At 39.4% G+C, this 14610-nt stretch overlaps 1 protein-coding gene and 1 non-coding gene across 2 annotated transcripts; both read right to left on the bottom strand.

Annotated features, from left to right (window-relative positions):
* Positions 1–5865: 5865 nt before the first annotated feature.
* RPL5 (ribosomal protein L5) lies at positions 5866–14610 on the bottom strand. Its single transcript, XM_026700325.2, has 8 exons — positions 14527–14610; positions 12712–12781; positions 12499–12614; positions 11142–11276; positions 9885–10087; positions 8845–9022; positions 8081–8169; positions 5866–6024 (listed from the first exon to the last, which is right to left on the bottom strand). Exons 1-8 carry the CDS (start codon positions 14527–14529, stop codon positions 5925–5927), a joined length of 894 nt encoding a protein of 297 aa, XP_026556110.1. The 5' UTR covers positions 14530–14610; the 3' UTR covers positions 5866–5924.
* Positions 9170–9265, bottom strand: LOC113436193 (small nucleolar RNA SNORD21). Its single transcript, XR_003374035.1, has one exon. It is a non-coding gene; the product is annotated as a small nucleolar RNA SNORD21 (small nucleolar RNA).

Raw genomic sequence — 14610 nt, 5'->3', positions numbered from 1 at the left:
TGTAGTTATCAAGCACATCTAAATTATATTAAAGTAATCAAAATATCTCTACAATCCCCAAGGCATGTCACAACTTTTGAGCACCCCCTAATGTTTGGAAATTGAAAGTTGAAAAATTTGACACACCCTAAATAGGTGCTTCTGCTCTCCTCTTGAGATTGAAACTTTCATGTAGTGATGGAAGAGATTGGGGAAGGTGCTTGACTATTACACAATTGGCCATTTCTATTCCAAAACTCATTGTGTTTACCAATTTGTTTGTAATTGCAGAGATAATTATTACATTGGCAGAACTGATAGATGTTTGGCTTTCAGAATAAAGGAGTATCTTCCAAAATGGGTCCAGACAGCCTTGAGTAATGCAATCACAACAGCAAATCATAGCCATAAAATGCCTTCTTTGGCCATTGTGAGATACTATGGGTCACCAGATGCAGTGGTGGGATTCAAACATTTTTACTACCGGTTCTGTGTAGGTGTGGCATAGCACGGCGGGCATGGCATGGCTTGGTGAGCGTGGCAGAGGAAATATACTGTAAAATCCCCATTCCCTTCCCATCCCACTAACCTGATTTCCAGCTCCGTTCTCCTGAGCAGGGCAACAAAAGAAGACCCAGCTGATTAGCGGAGACTTAGGAGGCAGAGAATAGATAGGGACAGGGCCAACCAGAGGTGGTATTTGCCAATTCTCCCAACTACTCAAAATGTCCACTACAGGTTCTCTGAACTACTCAAAATTTCTACCGGTTCTCCAGAACTGGTCAGAACCTGCTGAATTCCACCTCTGACCAGGTGGATCAAAACTCTGTTTAAAGTTCTACTGTGCCACTGGAACTTTCGTTTCCTGCGGTTTGCTGAGGCGATTGCCATTAACAGTTTGAGCCCCCCTTTGTGCATGCAGAAACGGCTTTACGTCAATCCACGCCTCTCATGCATTGCCATTGGTTGCTTTCCTGCATATGTTATACTTAATTAATGCTCTTGATAGATCTTATAGTTGAGGCTGATTGTAATCGTGTTATTGTAACGTACATACTAATGAGTCAATACGAAAGGCTTGCATCTACCTCTGTTTCTCTTTTGGCTATATTGTTTAAATTATTTCTATTTCGTTTCAACTTAGGGATTCCCATAAGAACCCAGAATAAACATATACAGTATATTTCTGCATTAATGACCTAAAATGTAATCTGTTCTTCACACAAGCCCAAAAACTAGGTGAAGAGAACCCTATTAAACAATTAAGTCAAAAACGTTATAGTCCATGTATTTGAGAGAAATTATCCAAATCTATACTTATATGTGGCAGAAGTATGTGAACCTTCGCTTTCAGTAACCGGTGTGCCCTCATGTAACTGCAACTAAATGTTTCAGATAACTGTTGGTCAGTCCTGAACATCGGCTTGGAGGAATTTTAACCAATTCCTTTTATGGAATAGATTCAATTCAGGGTTATTTGTGGGCTTCCTTGCATGAATTCCCTGTTTCCTATAAGATTTTTATAGGATTAAGGTGAGGACTTTGACACCCCATTCCAAAACATTAACTTTTTTCTGCTTTAACCATTCTTTGATTATACGAGATGGATTGTTGTGCTGTACAACCTACTTTCCCTGGAGCCCAAGTTCACTGACAGATATCCTGATATTTTCCTAAAATTTCCTGGCACAATTCAGAATTCATAGTTCTATCATCCTGGTCTGTTATACTGCTACCATCACAGAAGGTATAAAGTACTTCTCCCGAGTTTGTCTTTCCCAAACATAATTGTCATTCAAGTTAAAAAAAAAAGTTCTGTTTTGTTCTCATCTGCCCATAGAACATTTTCCCAATAGCCATTTGCCTTATCCACATGGTTTATGTACATGGGCAGCAATGACTTTCTCCTTGCATTCCTGCCATGCAGACCACTGTTGTTCAGTGCTCTTTTGAAGATTGGTCTCATGAACATTGACATCTACCAATGCAAGAAAGGCCTTTAGTTCTTTACATGTTATCTTGAAGTTCCTCGAGACCTCCAATAGTACAAGCATTACTCTTGGTGTGATCTTAGGTGATCAATCACTACTGGTAACAGTGGTATTGAATTGCTTTCATTTGTACATGATCTGCTTGACTGTGCACTGGTGGAGCCTTTTGGAAAGAGTGTTCTTAATTCTTCTAGCATGATGAGCATAAAATGTCAGAAATCTTTTTCAAACTATTACATACTTCCTCATACCTGTGTTGTGAAGATCAGCCTTTGATGGTGACTACCCAGAATTCTGTCTTTTGAATAAGGCAGGACTTCCTACACTCATACCCGATCATCATCCTAGTCGTTGAAACACCTTTTATTTCTCCTTCAAATGAACTGATAATTCCAGACTTTCATATAAACAAACCATACACGTACATAAATTTGGATCATTTTCCTCGATAAATAAATGAACACGCATGTTTTAGACTTAGTTGTTTTAAATGAGTTCTTTGGCTTTACGACTTGTGTGGAGAGCAGATCAGTTTAAATCTATGCAGAAATAGGAAAAAATTAAAAGGTTTCACAAAGTTTAAGTACCATTGTAATTGCTGTTAGCTGGACTATAGATCTGCATTTATTACAGACTGCTGCTTTCATTAATATATTTACTGTGAACTAGTGATTTTTAGTAAGCATGCTGCTAAAATAGAGAATGAGTTTGAGGATTTCGTCAATTTGGTCAAATACTTGGCAGTTAAGTTTTGGTGCCCCTGTTTCCAGGAAGCCATATGGCCTATGTTGAGAACCACTGTTCTACAGAACCTGGGACCTTCTATTATAGCCAATCTTGATAAAAGTAAGTTTTATCCTTCAAGTAGAGATAATTTCATGGTCTGGCTTACTTAGGGGGTTGGTACTGGTCTTGCAAGTCAGACATACTGCTTTACAGTGTTTTACAGCCCTCTTAAGCTGTTTGCAGTGTCAGCATATTGCCCCCAACAATCTGGGTCATTTTACTGACCTCGGAAGGATGGAAGGCTGAGTCAACCTTGAGCTGGTGAGACTCAAACTGCCGGCAACTGGCAGTCAGCAGAAGTAGCCTGCAGTACTGTATTCTACACCACCATGGCTCAGCCCCATGGCTCCCAATCATCTCTTATACTTCAATGAATTAGGAGGGCTCTGCTTGATCCGCCTTTGAATATTGCCTCATTCCGGATTTCACATTTTAGTCCTTTTCCCTAGATAACGGCTTGTCATATTTCTATCAAGATCATTTCCTTACTCTACAATCGTGCCCGCCTGATCATCTTGTGTTAAACCGTATAGCAAGAGTGAATCAGCCCTCCCCTCCCACATCCAATCCCTTGAGACACTGTCTTATTTCACAATTATATAAAAGCAAAGTTTATTAAAAGAAAAATCAGTATTAGTTTAAATATTAACATGGAAACAGTGATTAAAAAAAGGAAACATGAGCAAAAGAGCAGCTGCTCGTTAAAAAAAAAAGAAAATACGTGACTACAACTGCTACAAATGAGATTTCTTTCTCTCAAAATCCCAATAGAGATTGGAACTCTTTAATTTAAATTATAAGGATATATTGAAAGAAAAACAAATACGGAACAATTTGTTGCTTCTGGAACAAGCCTGAAGCATGATCAAGGCTGTTTAAAAAAAAGTTCCCTGATTTTTACAAAAATAAAAGAAACTTAATTTAATATAAAATAGTAGATAGCAAAAAGCAAAACAACAAATCCTCAATGGCAATACTATTGTAGGAAAACATCTAAAGCTTCTGAGTGTGACTTGATACCTTCATGGACATATTCATATATTTTTCTTAGTAACAATGCAGAAGTAGGCTTTCTCCTTGCTGACTTCCAGAATGTTTCTTAAATGGCCAAATTAGCATTCTGGCGGTCTCAAATGTACTCAATACGAGATTTTTTTTAGCCTTTTAAGACCAAGGCCAGCTTGGTGATGCTACTTGAGACCAGGTGAGATTAATGGCTACCTACAAAAGATACTGCACGAAATCAAACCTATCAGGAAGGTAATTGGAGATTATATTTTAGCTCTACAGTTCTCCCATCTATTAAACCCATGATTAGATATTTGTTTCCAAGTTTTTTTGAAGCTATAATTTTGACTTATGAGAGAGTGTACTGGAAAATTAGATGTTCTCTTAGGTAGTTATAAAGGGATTACAAAGGAAGTTTTCCCACCAAAATTTATGTCTTTATTGAAGCAGAGTTTGTACACCAGGGAAAGTACATAAGTTCTTAGACAGGACAAGTTAAAGTTACTCAGGACATTCAGAGAAAGTACTTGAAAACCAAGGAATGCTAAAAGGAAGACAAATGGAAGCATGTAATCTATTCTGAAATGTAATGAAAGAAGTCTTATGTCCCAAACCTTAATTCTTATCAAGAAAAATTCTTGAAGATACAAAAAACAAGTTATCCTTAACTTCATGATTTCAAGTGGAAATTTTTAAGTCAGATTTTTTTTTTGATAAATCCAAATTTACTCGCCCAGTATTGGCTTTACCATCGGTTCTATTAAATAAAGGTTGTGAGTCAAGAACAGACATCCAGTGAAAACACTAGCATGCAGGTCCTGTTTTATCTGAAAATGAGAAAAGCTCAAGATGGAAGACAATCTCTATTCAACATGCATATATATACTGTAGGCTTGAGATCTGAAGGGAAATTATATTTATGTATATGGTTCTCAGAATGGTCCAGAACTCAACTAAGGCAGAAATCAGTTAACTGAAAGCACAACTCAGTACAGCCTCAACACTTCCTGGAGAAAAGTTGTAGTGTATTTCCTGTATATTAAAATCTGTGGTTATACTGTTTTCCAGTATTCACTTTTTTTTGATACTGTTTATTAAAGAATTATCTTGATATACAGCAACACAAATACAGACTGAAAAGCAATTGGGATCTTCCTTTCTGCATATTTTCTCTTGATTACAGCTTCTGTTCTTTTCTAAGGATGAATTTTCTTTTCGATAATGGGGAAAAGACTTGAGTGCCGTTTAAATTGCAATGTCAACAAAATCAAGATTTAAGGGCTTTATTAAGCTAAGCAATGGAAAGCAACAGAAGCTGATTAAAACAGACTTGAGAACTGCTGACACTTTTTTTTGTCATGCAAAGTTGGCAGGCACATCCATAGAATGTCTGATTTTAGCCTAAGATTAAGCTGGCTCACGTTACTATGAACTGACTTTAAAATGTACTAAATATGGTGACCTTGTAGAACAAAAAAGTGGCTTGCAGTATTCCTAAGAGGGCAGACAACATCCACAATACCAGAATCCATTCTTGTTCCGGAAAATTGATTTTTTGGACAATTTCCAATGATATTCCAAAGGTAAGATCAATGTATTCCAGAAGGAAAAGAACATTATTTTCGGGATTTCATTAAATTAGTTTCATTCATTGCTAGTCACTGGCTATGTAGTGCCTAGGAATCTGAAAAGCTGTATCTCTAGCAAATCTAGAGAGGACAACCAGAGTCTGCTTTTGGATGTCCCCGATAAGGAGACCATAACCCAAATGTTTATCACTTACCCGATGGATTTTATTTAATAGTTTGAAGGTTTAGTAGCATGTCAACATTGAGCATCAGTGAGACATAGTTGTTGAGATGTTGGATTAATAAGACCCAGCTGCAATCTTCAGCCTGAAAGCTTCTTGGGGTCAATTATATTCTTTAAGCCCAACCTACCTCATAAGACTGCTATTGAGGGATTTGCTACAGTGAAGCTAGACTGATCTTCACATTTGTAGCTTCTTCTGTAAGCATAAAGAGGGAGACCCAAGAAACCAGGTGATCAATTAATTCAAATGCCGCTAGAATTCAGTCTCAGCAAGTCAACACTTACAACATTGATTCAATAAGTTTATTCTGTATTCCAAAATCTTCACAGAAAATTATGGAAGGCATCTTAACTATCAGCCACATGTTCCTGAGCCCGAAGGAAGCTAGCTTTCTTTTGAGCCACACGATCTTTCTTCTGAGCAAGAGACAATTTGGGACGGTTCCACCTGCAAAAAGATTTTTTTTTTTGGCTTGGTTATTCTTGCTAAAGTAGAGAACCTATCCACCATAAATAAGTCTTAAAAAAGAACCGACAACATAAGCATCCTTAGCATTAATGGTCAGATACTACACCACCAGAGAATTATTCATGGAATAGCACAAAGGCATCCAAACCAGCTCTTCTTCCAGTTGACGACGATGTCTATCTTTGCCCACCCATACATGATAGTCTCTGCTCATTATCCTCCTCATAAACAGAGCTGTATTCTATCATCTAATACAGGAGTGTCAAACTCAAGGCCCGGGAGCCAGATCCAACCCATGGGGTGCTTAGAAATAGCAGGGAAGTACACAAGCTCCGCGAAAACAGAGCTTGCACACAGCCCTTCCGAGCTCAGTTTTCACTGGCAGAGGGTTGCAGGAGGCTGTCTCAGCCAAAAATGGAGCTCAGGAGCCTGTTTTCATTGGTAGAGCATTCGGGCCACCATAGGCACTCACTGACACAAGTGATGTCATGCTGGCCATATCCCACTGCCCCCCGGGTCAAACACAACCCTGATGTGGCCCTCAATGAAATTGAATGTGACACCCCTGATCTAACATTTCACTGAGCAGGAGTTCTCCACTTCTTGAACTTTTCTATCTATTCTTAGTTTGGTTAGATTAATATACTGGACTTGTAAATGATCTTAGAATAAATCCCAATAAGCACATTCTAGAAACCTGAAAGCTATTAGTTTCAACAGAAAACAATACCACTTTTCTATGAGATAATGCATTTCAAATTAGAATGGAAAATTGTACAATTTTGTATCGTAAGAACTAATGCAAATTAGCTTCATTTTGAGGTTTGACAATGGAATAGTGATGCCTATGTAATGGGACTAATTACTTTCCTTCCAAAAATGGTAAGTACAATGCAATTGCACCACCTCATGTTGTGTTTTATGGTAGCTGGGGAAATTTTGTTCATATTTGGACTACTGCTCATTGTTTTGAGGAGTCTGTTCTTATATTCCAAGCAAAAGCAGAAATTTCAAGGCAAGCAGGCTGCACAATAGCTTATAAATGTAATTGTATGATAGGAATGGGCAAAATGTTCCATTTCTACTGGTCCATTAAAAAAAGCCAAGGATGTGGTAGAGTTGATGGGTAAGTGGAAGTAGGAAAATGAAGAGGCTAGAAAGATTAAGGCTGGATAGGACAGCTAGATTGCTACCACTAATTTCCCCAATTTCCAACACAGCACAAGGAGAGATAGCAAAAAGCAGATATTGGAAACTTGGGTGGGCAGGCCAGTACAGATAGGCTTCACTGTGTCACACAAACCAGCCCTCCCTTGGGGCTTCCGGGTGGTGCAGAACAAGCGGGGGAGCGTGAGAATTGTGCACCAGCAGCTAGACAGGTGAGCCAGCCACCCAGGTGGGACTGGTGCAATGGGTGCGGTGAGGAGGGGGCGGCCAGAGCTTCCTCCTCCTTCCTCCTGGCGGGAGCAGGCTGTTGGTGGTGGCAGCAGCGGCTTCATCCCTGATCCATGAGGTAGCGCCACCGGTGGCCAAGGGGTGATGGACGAGGAAACACTTGGCCTCCTGTGCGCATGCAGGGCGGCCCCTTACAATTTCAGGATTGGGCCGGATCCAGCCTACAGACCTTGAGTTTGACACCCTGGTCTAACTCTTATTCTATACAGATGTACAGTATACATTCTATACAGATATTCCTGTACACAGTGCCAGTTACTTGGTTGTGCTGTTCAATGTATGCTGTTTCTCCCTGCATCTTACACCTTGCCATTATGTGTTGAACTGTTTCTGTGGTCTCTCTGTACCTTGGGACCTGTCTAGTGTGGTACATCCCCGCTTCTATGATCTGGTGCTTAGAGCCTTTTTTCCTACGATCAGACATTAGTATAATTTCTCCATATTCCCTATATTTCCATATATATAATATGTGGGTATATGTATGTGTATATATTTCAATGTCAATACATTCTTTCACTAATATACAGTTACATGTTTCCTATGGAACCCCTCTTAGGAAAAAAAAAAAAGGTCCTCTTACCTCTTCTTTTTAACTTCTCTCTTAGGTTTCTTTTCATGGGCCGGTTTTTCACGTATTGCAGCATGAGCTTTTCTATACATTTCTTCCATCTGTGCAACATAATTTAAAGGTTAATTCATACTTGCTACATATTTAGTACATTTTTCTTGAAAACAAAGACAAAGAGGAGAAATGAGCATTACAATAAAGTCAAATGCAGTGCTTCCCCATCTACAACCCGAAAATCCATTATACACAAATACATAGCGAAGAAGGATCTGAAACACGGTTCATGCATGTAACAACTGGTCTCAAGTGGCTCATATCCAAACTGAAACATTCATGTTTTATCCAGGCAGGGACCAAAACAGTTGTTTCAGGCCTGATAAAAACCAAACTGTGGTTTCTCCAGACAACAAAGTATATTCTGAGGCAAAAAGGAATAACAGCAAGAAAAAGCCAACAGCTACTGGAGTACCTCAGGGATAGATGGAGGGAAACTTACAAATAGCAGAAAGCCAGCCAGTAGAGAAGATGTGCCAAAAATCATGCACACATTGCAAACAGGTAAGCAGTCATGCTGTTGAGGTGCATCTGTCGATGTTATATATATGGACTAGATACTTGTTAAATAAGCCATGCTCAAGAGTACCTGTAACCATGCAGCAATGACATCAGGTCTAAGTTTTGGTGACCTACAAATTTGCTTTAGCAATTCTTTAACTACAATGAAATGGTGTGCTGCTAAGCAGTAACTGAAGGACTTATATAAACAGATGTATTACCATGTCAGATGTTACATTGTTCTTGATATATTGAGAGAACTGTTTTTTATAAGCATCTTCATCTTCTTCCATCAAGTATCGCATGTAATCTGCAACGTTTTGGCCCATGATATGCTTGCGGTGGACTTCTGCATTGAATTCTTTGCTCTCTGAGTCATAACCAGGGAAACGCTTGGTACTATGAAACAAAGAGCTGAGCATTATACACTCCAGGAGCAAACTGGGTAAGATGTGGAACATAACATTGTTAAGATTCCAAAACGTTGTTTTTGGTGTTGTTGGTTTTTTTTTTTTTTTTTGGGGGGTGCCAGATTCAAGAGTTTCAGCCACCATCAGTCCCGTCTTGAAACACCAAGATCAATCATACACACGCCAAGGACCAACTACAGAGTGTTCAGTCAGAGGGATATCATCACACAGTAGCCAGTTAATAGCAACACACAAAAAAAAATTGGGATTATTGTACAATGCTACCGTCATCCTATTTTACTAATCTTTTAATTCAGAAAACCTACTAAAATCCAAGTGAAAAGAGAAGCAGACTTTTGTGCATCCAGTTCGTGTAAGATTTTAGCAGTGAATTACATACGCCAAATAAGTACTGGGTCCACTCCAGAGAATAGCTTAAAGTGTTGACCATGGCAACAGAGAGCTAGTTTGGTATTGTGGCAAAGTCACCCGATTAGAAATTGGGAGACTGTGAATTCTAGTCCACTTTAGGCATGAAAGCCAGCTAAGTGATTTCGGGCCAGTCTCTTTCTGGGCTCATCTCACCTCAACCAGATTGCTGTGGTTGGAAAAAAGGAGAATGTTCACCACCTTGAGTTATTGATAAAGACAATAAAGGTGGATAAAAAAAATGGATATAATTTTTTAGATAAAAAAATCTACGAAACCCCACAACGGAATACAAGTGACATTAGACACAGTTATAGCCACAATAAAAAGAGCATATTCAAAAATGTATAAAAAGAGAGAGAAAATGCATATAACGAAATGATTGCCTGAATGTGAATTTAATTCAGAAGAGGAGAAGTTACCTGTGTGGAATGGAAAGACCACCATCCACAGCTCCTTTCAGAGCACCAAAGACTTTGTTTCCAGTTGTCGTCCGAGCAAGGCCAGCATCCAGATAACAAGTAAAAGCCCCAGGTTGTCCATCCACACTTTCCACATTATATTCATCTCCAGTCACTTCAACTTGGCCTTCATAGATCTTATCAAGACCAAATTTATTCAGGAGCTGCAAACAACAGCATATATTAAGTTTTCCTTTTGACAAAGAAGTTCACACTTCAGTTATACCGTGATGTGCAACGCTTGCCACCCCTGTAAAACTGAAAAAGATATTATACTTTTTAAGGAACATCAATGAAAGCTTGATTACAACTATTTATTGGATTCTGCTACAGCAGACTTCAAAAGCACTGGATCGTATTTCCTCAGCAATTTACTTCATTTGAATAATAATCATACCAATTTGTAAAATGGCATCATCATACCACTTATCACGCATAACCAACATTGCCAGGATGATGTTCTTTCATAATAAACGGTTCAGAATACTATTATAATACTTCTCCCAAAGTAGTCCTTTAAAACAAGGTTTCTCTATAATTGTGTCCTTGAGTTGGTTATCTCATTAAACCATAACATGTCATTTTCGCTCATTTTCAAGATTTTTAATTTATTATATTTATATTACTACCCCTCTGTCAAGATTCCAGGAAGTTCAAAATGTAAGACCTAACAAAATACAATAAAATGCTATAAAATATAGAACACAAAAACATACACATTAAACCTCTATTTTATCAATAAGATAGAACTTCCAACGGAAACTGGCAGTCCAATATTAGTTCAAAAGCTCACCTGAACAATGTTCTAGATTACCTGGGAGAGGCCAATAAAGAATCCAAGCACACATGCTACAAGCTGCCCCCATTATGGGGTGCAATAACAGAGTCCCTGTAAAGCACTAATTGAAACGGGAAAACTTTATATGGTTACAAAAAAGGAGAAATGGTTCTTGTTTAACCCCCAGGCATAAATCTCTGCATCTATTTAACGTAAGCTCTGTCTATAAATTAATGCCATTTATCTCACTAATAAAAATGGCTAATGTAACACATTCATTATTTTCACTGAACTTGAAGGACTAACACAGAAAGGCTGTGTGCATATTGATTTGTAATTCATTTCCTATATTGGTATATCAATGACTGTAGATCTTTCAAGTGAATAAGGAGGCACAAATAGTAATCTTCAAGAGATAATAACCTTCAAGAGATACATACCCTGCGGGCCATCAGCAAGCCCGTGCAATAGGCAGCAGCATAGTTGGTCAAGCCTACTTTCACCCCGTATTTTGGCAGCTCGTGAGCGTATGCAGCACAGACAATCATGTCGCCTTCAATTCTGGCATATGCAATCTAAAAAGGGGGAAACTGAATCATCTCAAATCCATTTATTGCAATTGTTCTATGCAGCAAATGCTCCTAAACTGAGTCTCTTTAATCCAGAAAATAGATCCATGATTCAAGTTGGTATCTGAAAGTCACATCTATGTATCCAAATGTGGCTTCCCGGGTTTGCAGAAAGTACGTTTTTAGTACTTTTAGAAGAGGAATCCAGGGATGGCATATTCCTTTATAACCTGTTTTCACCTCTGGCATCTTATTATATACCTTATATGATCTATTTCTCTTTTTGACAGTCCTTTTCCACATTCACCCACTTCTTCCATGCTCAACTGCAAGAAGAATTTAGGTCAAAGGCTACCTGTTGTCCACTCTTTTTCTAAACATTATTGGTGAAATATTAAAAGTAGATTTAGCTGCTGCCTAATTCCAAAACTCTTGGTGGCTCACAACTTAAAATGAATACTATAAAAATTATGTAATACAATATAAATAAACCAGACAGTACCTGTCTAATATAATCAATCAAACTATCTATCTTTACATTAATAAGGGAGCCACATCCATCCTACCCACAGTCAGGGTTTCAAGACCTTTCAGAATTATGATCTGCGATATATCTCAATGAGTGAGCATCACACAAATGTCTGAAGGCTTCTCATTCTTAGAAGGCAAGCCATGCGACAGAGAAGGCACTCTTCCCAGGTCACAAGAGATGTCACTGTTTAATCAGTGGGACTGAAGAGTTACGAGTCCAAAACAATCCCAAAGTTGCACACTGATTTTGAAAGGGGAAGGGCAATTCATTGTTTTCTAAAGAATGCAATTAATCTTGATTTAACAGAATGTAATTGGTAATGTATACATGTGTGTCTACAAGAATAAAACATCAAATGAAGTTCCGAATAGTACTTTTAAAGTAGGAGTGTCTAACTGGAGGCCCATGCAGGCCACACCCACCCCAGCTCCGCGGAGAAAAACATCGCAACACATCATGTGACACGGCGAGTTTGACACCCGTGTTCTAAAGGAAAAGCATTGACAGTACAGACTATTCTAGTTTCAGAATATAATTTCGGTCTAAAAAAATCAAACATTGGGAGAAAAAGGGTGCTTAAAGATGCTCCTAACTTAAGGATGCCATGCTTTATTAAATCCCTACACAACCCCACGGCTATAAGAGACATATGCAAATTGGTTCTTCACAATAACCAAAATCAAAAGATGGTCTTACCTGGCAAATGATATCTCTGTTGGTGACACGTACAATCATCCTGTATTTAGGAGTGTTGTACTTGTTTTTATCTTGAATCACCAAACGCTTACGAGCATAGTAATCAGTCTTTCCCTCTGAATAAGAAAAAAAAAAGACCAAATATATTTAGAAATGCTCTTTATGCCATGATCCATTCAATGTATTGAATCTCTGTAAAAAAGCGAAGCTGACCTCTCCTTCTTCGGAACTTGACTTGGTACCTCTTAAAGTAGGCTTTATTCTTAACAACTTTGACGAAACCCTTGAATAAATGGACAAAAAAAAAAGGTTAGAACATCTGTATGACAATCAATCAAATGAAAGGGGGGAAGCTTAGAAGCTGAAACAGATGTGATTTTTCAGGATTGTTTTATGCTGGTCTATGACAGAGAGAAAGGTCTGATTGAGATCCAAGCAGCTAAAAATACAGAATAAAGTGCAAAATGGAAAACCTGGACTGCAAACCTCATTTCTGACAGTAGATGCTTACATAATTCTGTCTTAATTACCGTGAAAACATTGAAAATCATCAGAAGCACTGACAACATATATAGGAAAGTAAGCATTCAAACTTTTTATTGCCACCCATCTACCATCAACAATTTACACATTAGTGAAAGATAGTTTGTATTTGCGTTTGGTTTATATGAGTTAATCCCCTCCCCAAAATACATACCATCAGTCTACCCATGTCTCAGGAAAATGCCTGTGGCTGGAACTAAGTTCACAGTGAACTGAATTCTAAAAAGCCAGCAGGCTTACCTATTCTATCTCACCTTCTATTCAATTTCTTTTTGCTGATGAAATGGATGCAGTCTTCTCCCTTCCCAAAGCAACATAAGCCTGTAATATCACATCCTAGTCTGCTAGGACTAACTTGGACCCCTTTCTTATTTGAAAAAATAAATAAAAATGCTACTCCAAAAATATATATTGGCAGCGGAACACAATGATGTGTGTCACCCAAAAAGCAAGCAAAGCCTGTCAAAGCAATAGCAAAAACTCACAACACTAGCTTTCTTTGGCTTGACAGCCTGCCTGCCAGACCAATGCTTGCTCTCTACAAGGTCTTCTTTTTTTAAAAAAAAAAATTAACCTGCAGCCCCATCCACCTAAATGCATGAAGCAGCCCTGAACCGGTTTTTAACCATGTGCTGTAAAAAAACAAGCAAACACAGACATTCAGAACCAGCAAACTTCAGGGAAACTTAAGACACTGTTCAGGAAAAGGAAACACTGTTCAGGGGGAAAAAAATACAATAAAACTATCTAAGAGAAGGGCTGGTAATTAGGGCTCCTCTGCAAAATCATTGAAGGACACCAAGTCGACTCCCCTGTTATTTCCCATTCATTCCTTCCACAGGCCTAGATGCAACAGGGATGGCAGCTCTCTCCTTTAAGCCAGGGGTCCCCAAACTTGGCAACTTTGAAGACTTGTGGACTTCAACTCCCAGAATTCTCCAGCCAGCACAGCATAGCATAGCATAGCTGGCTGGAGAATTCTGGGAGTTGAAGTCCACAAGTCTTCAAAGTTGCCAAGTTTGGGGACCCCTGGCTTAAGCCAAGCCCAATTCCACGTCTGTACGTGCCTGGGAAACCTTTCATGCATTCGAGAGCTTCGGTCCAAAGAAGGTTCAACTACCCACCCTCCATAATTTCCCAGCGAGGGAGGGAAGGGAGGGAGGGAGGGAGAGGGAGAAGCTAAGGAAGAAAGGCTGTTTGGGGCCCTGAGGAAGGGACCCTTTAAGGTCGGGAAGAGAAACGGGAGAAGCCAAACTCAGGAGACCCTTTGAATGAAGCTCGGGGAGGCAGCAGCTCTCCCAACTTCAAAAGACAGCGAGAGCAGCCATTAGGCCACGCTGGAACTCGCTTCCGCGGCTGGGCCCGCCACTTCCGAATCGGAATCCATCCAGGCAGCAGGAGACCAAGAAGGAGCCAGCCGAGCCAGGGAATGCAACGCCGGTCCCCGCCCTCCCCCACCACGGCTCGTTTGGGCCCGGTACTGACCATGATTGCCGCTTGTATCCCGTTTCGCCGTAGGCCGACGGCCGCCTAACGAAACGTCCGCAAGCCGTAAAGCTGTGGGAAAAG

The sequence above is a fragment of the Pseudonaja textilis genome, chromosome 3 (genome assembly GCF_049901715.1).
Source record: "Pseudonaja textilis isolate UNSWEBS1 chromosome 3, rPseTex1.2, whole genome shotgun sequence".
In the NCBI taxonomy this organism is placed as follows: Eukaryota; Metazoa; Chordata; class Lepidosauria; order Squamata; family Elapidae; genus Pseudonaja; species Pseudonaja textilis.
The sequence above is the reverse complement of the archived record's forward strand: the minus strand, read 5'-3'. Positions and strand labels throughout refer to the sequence as shown.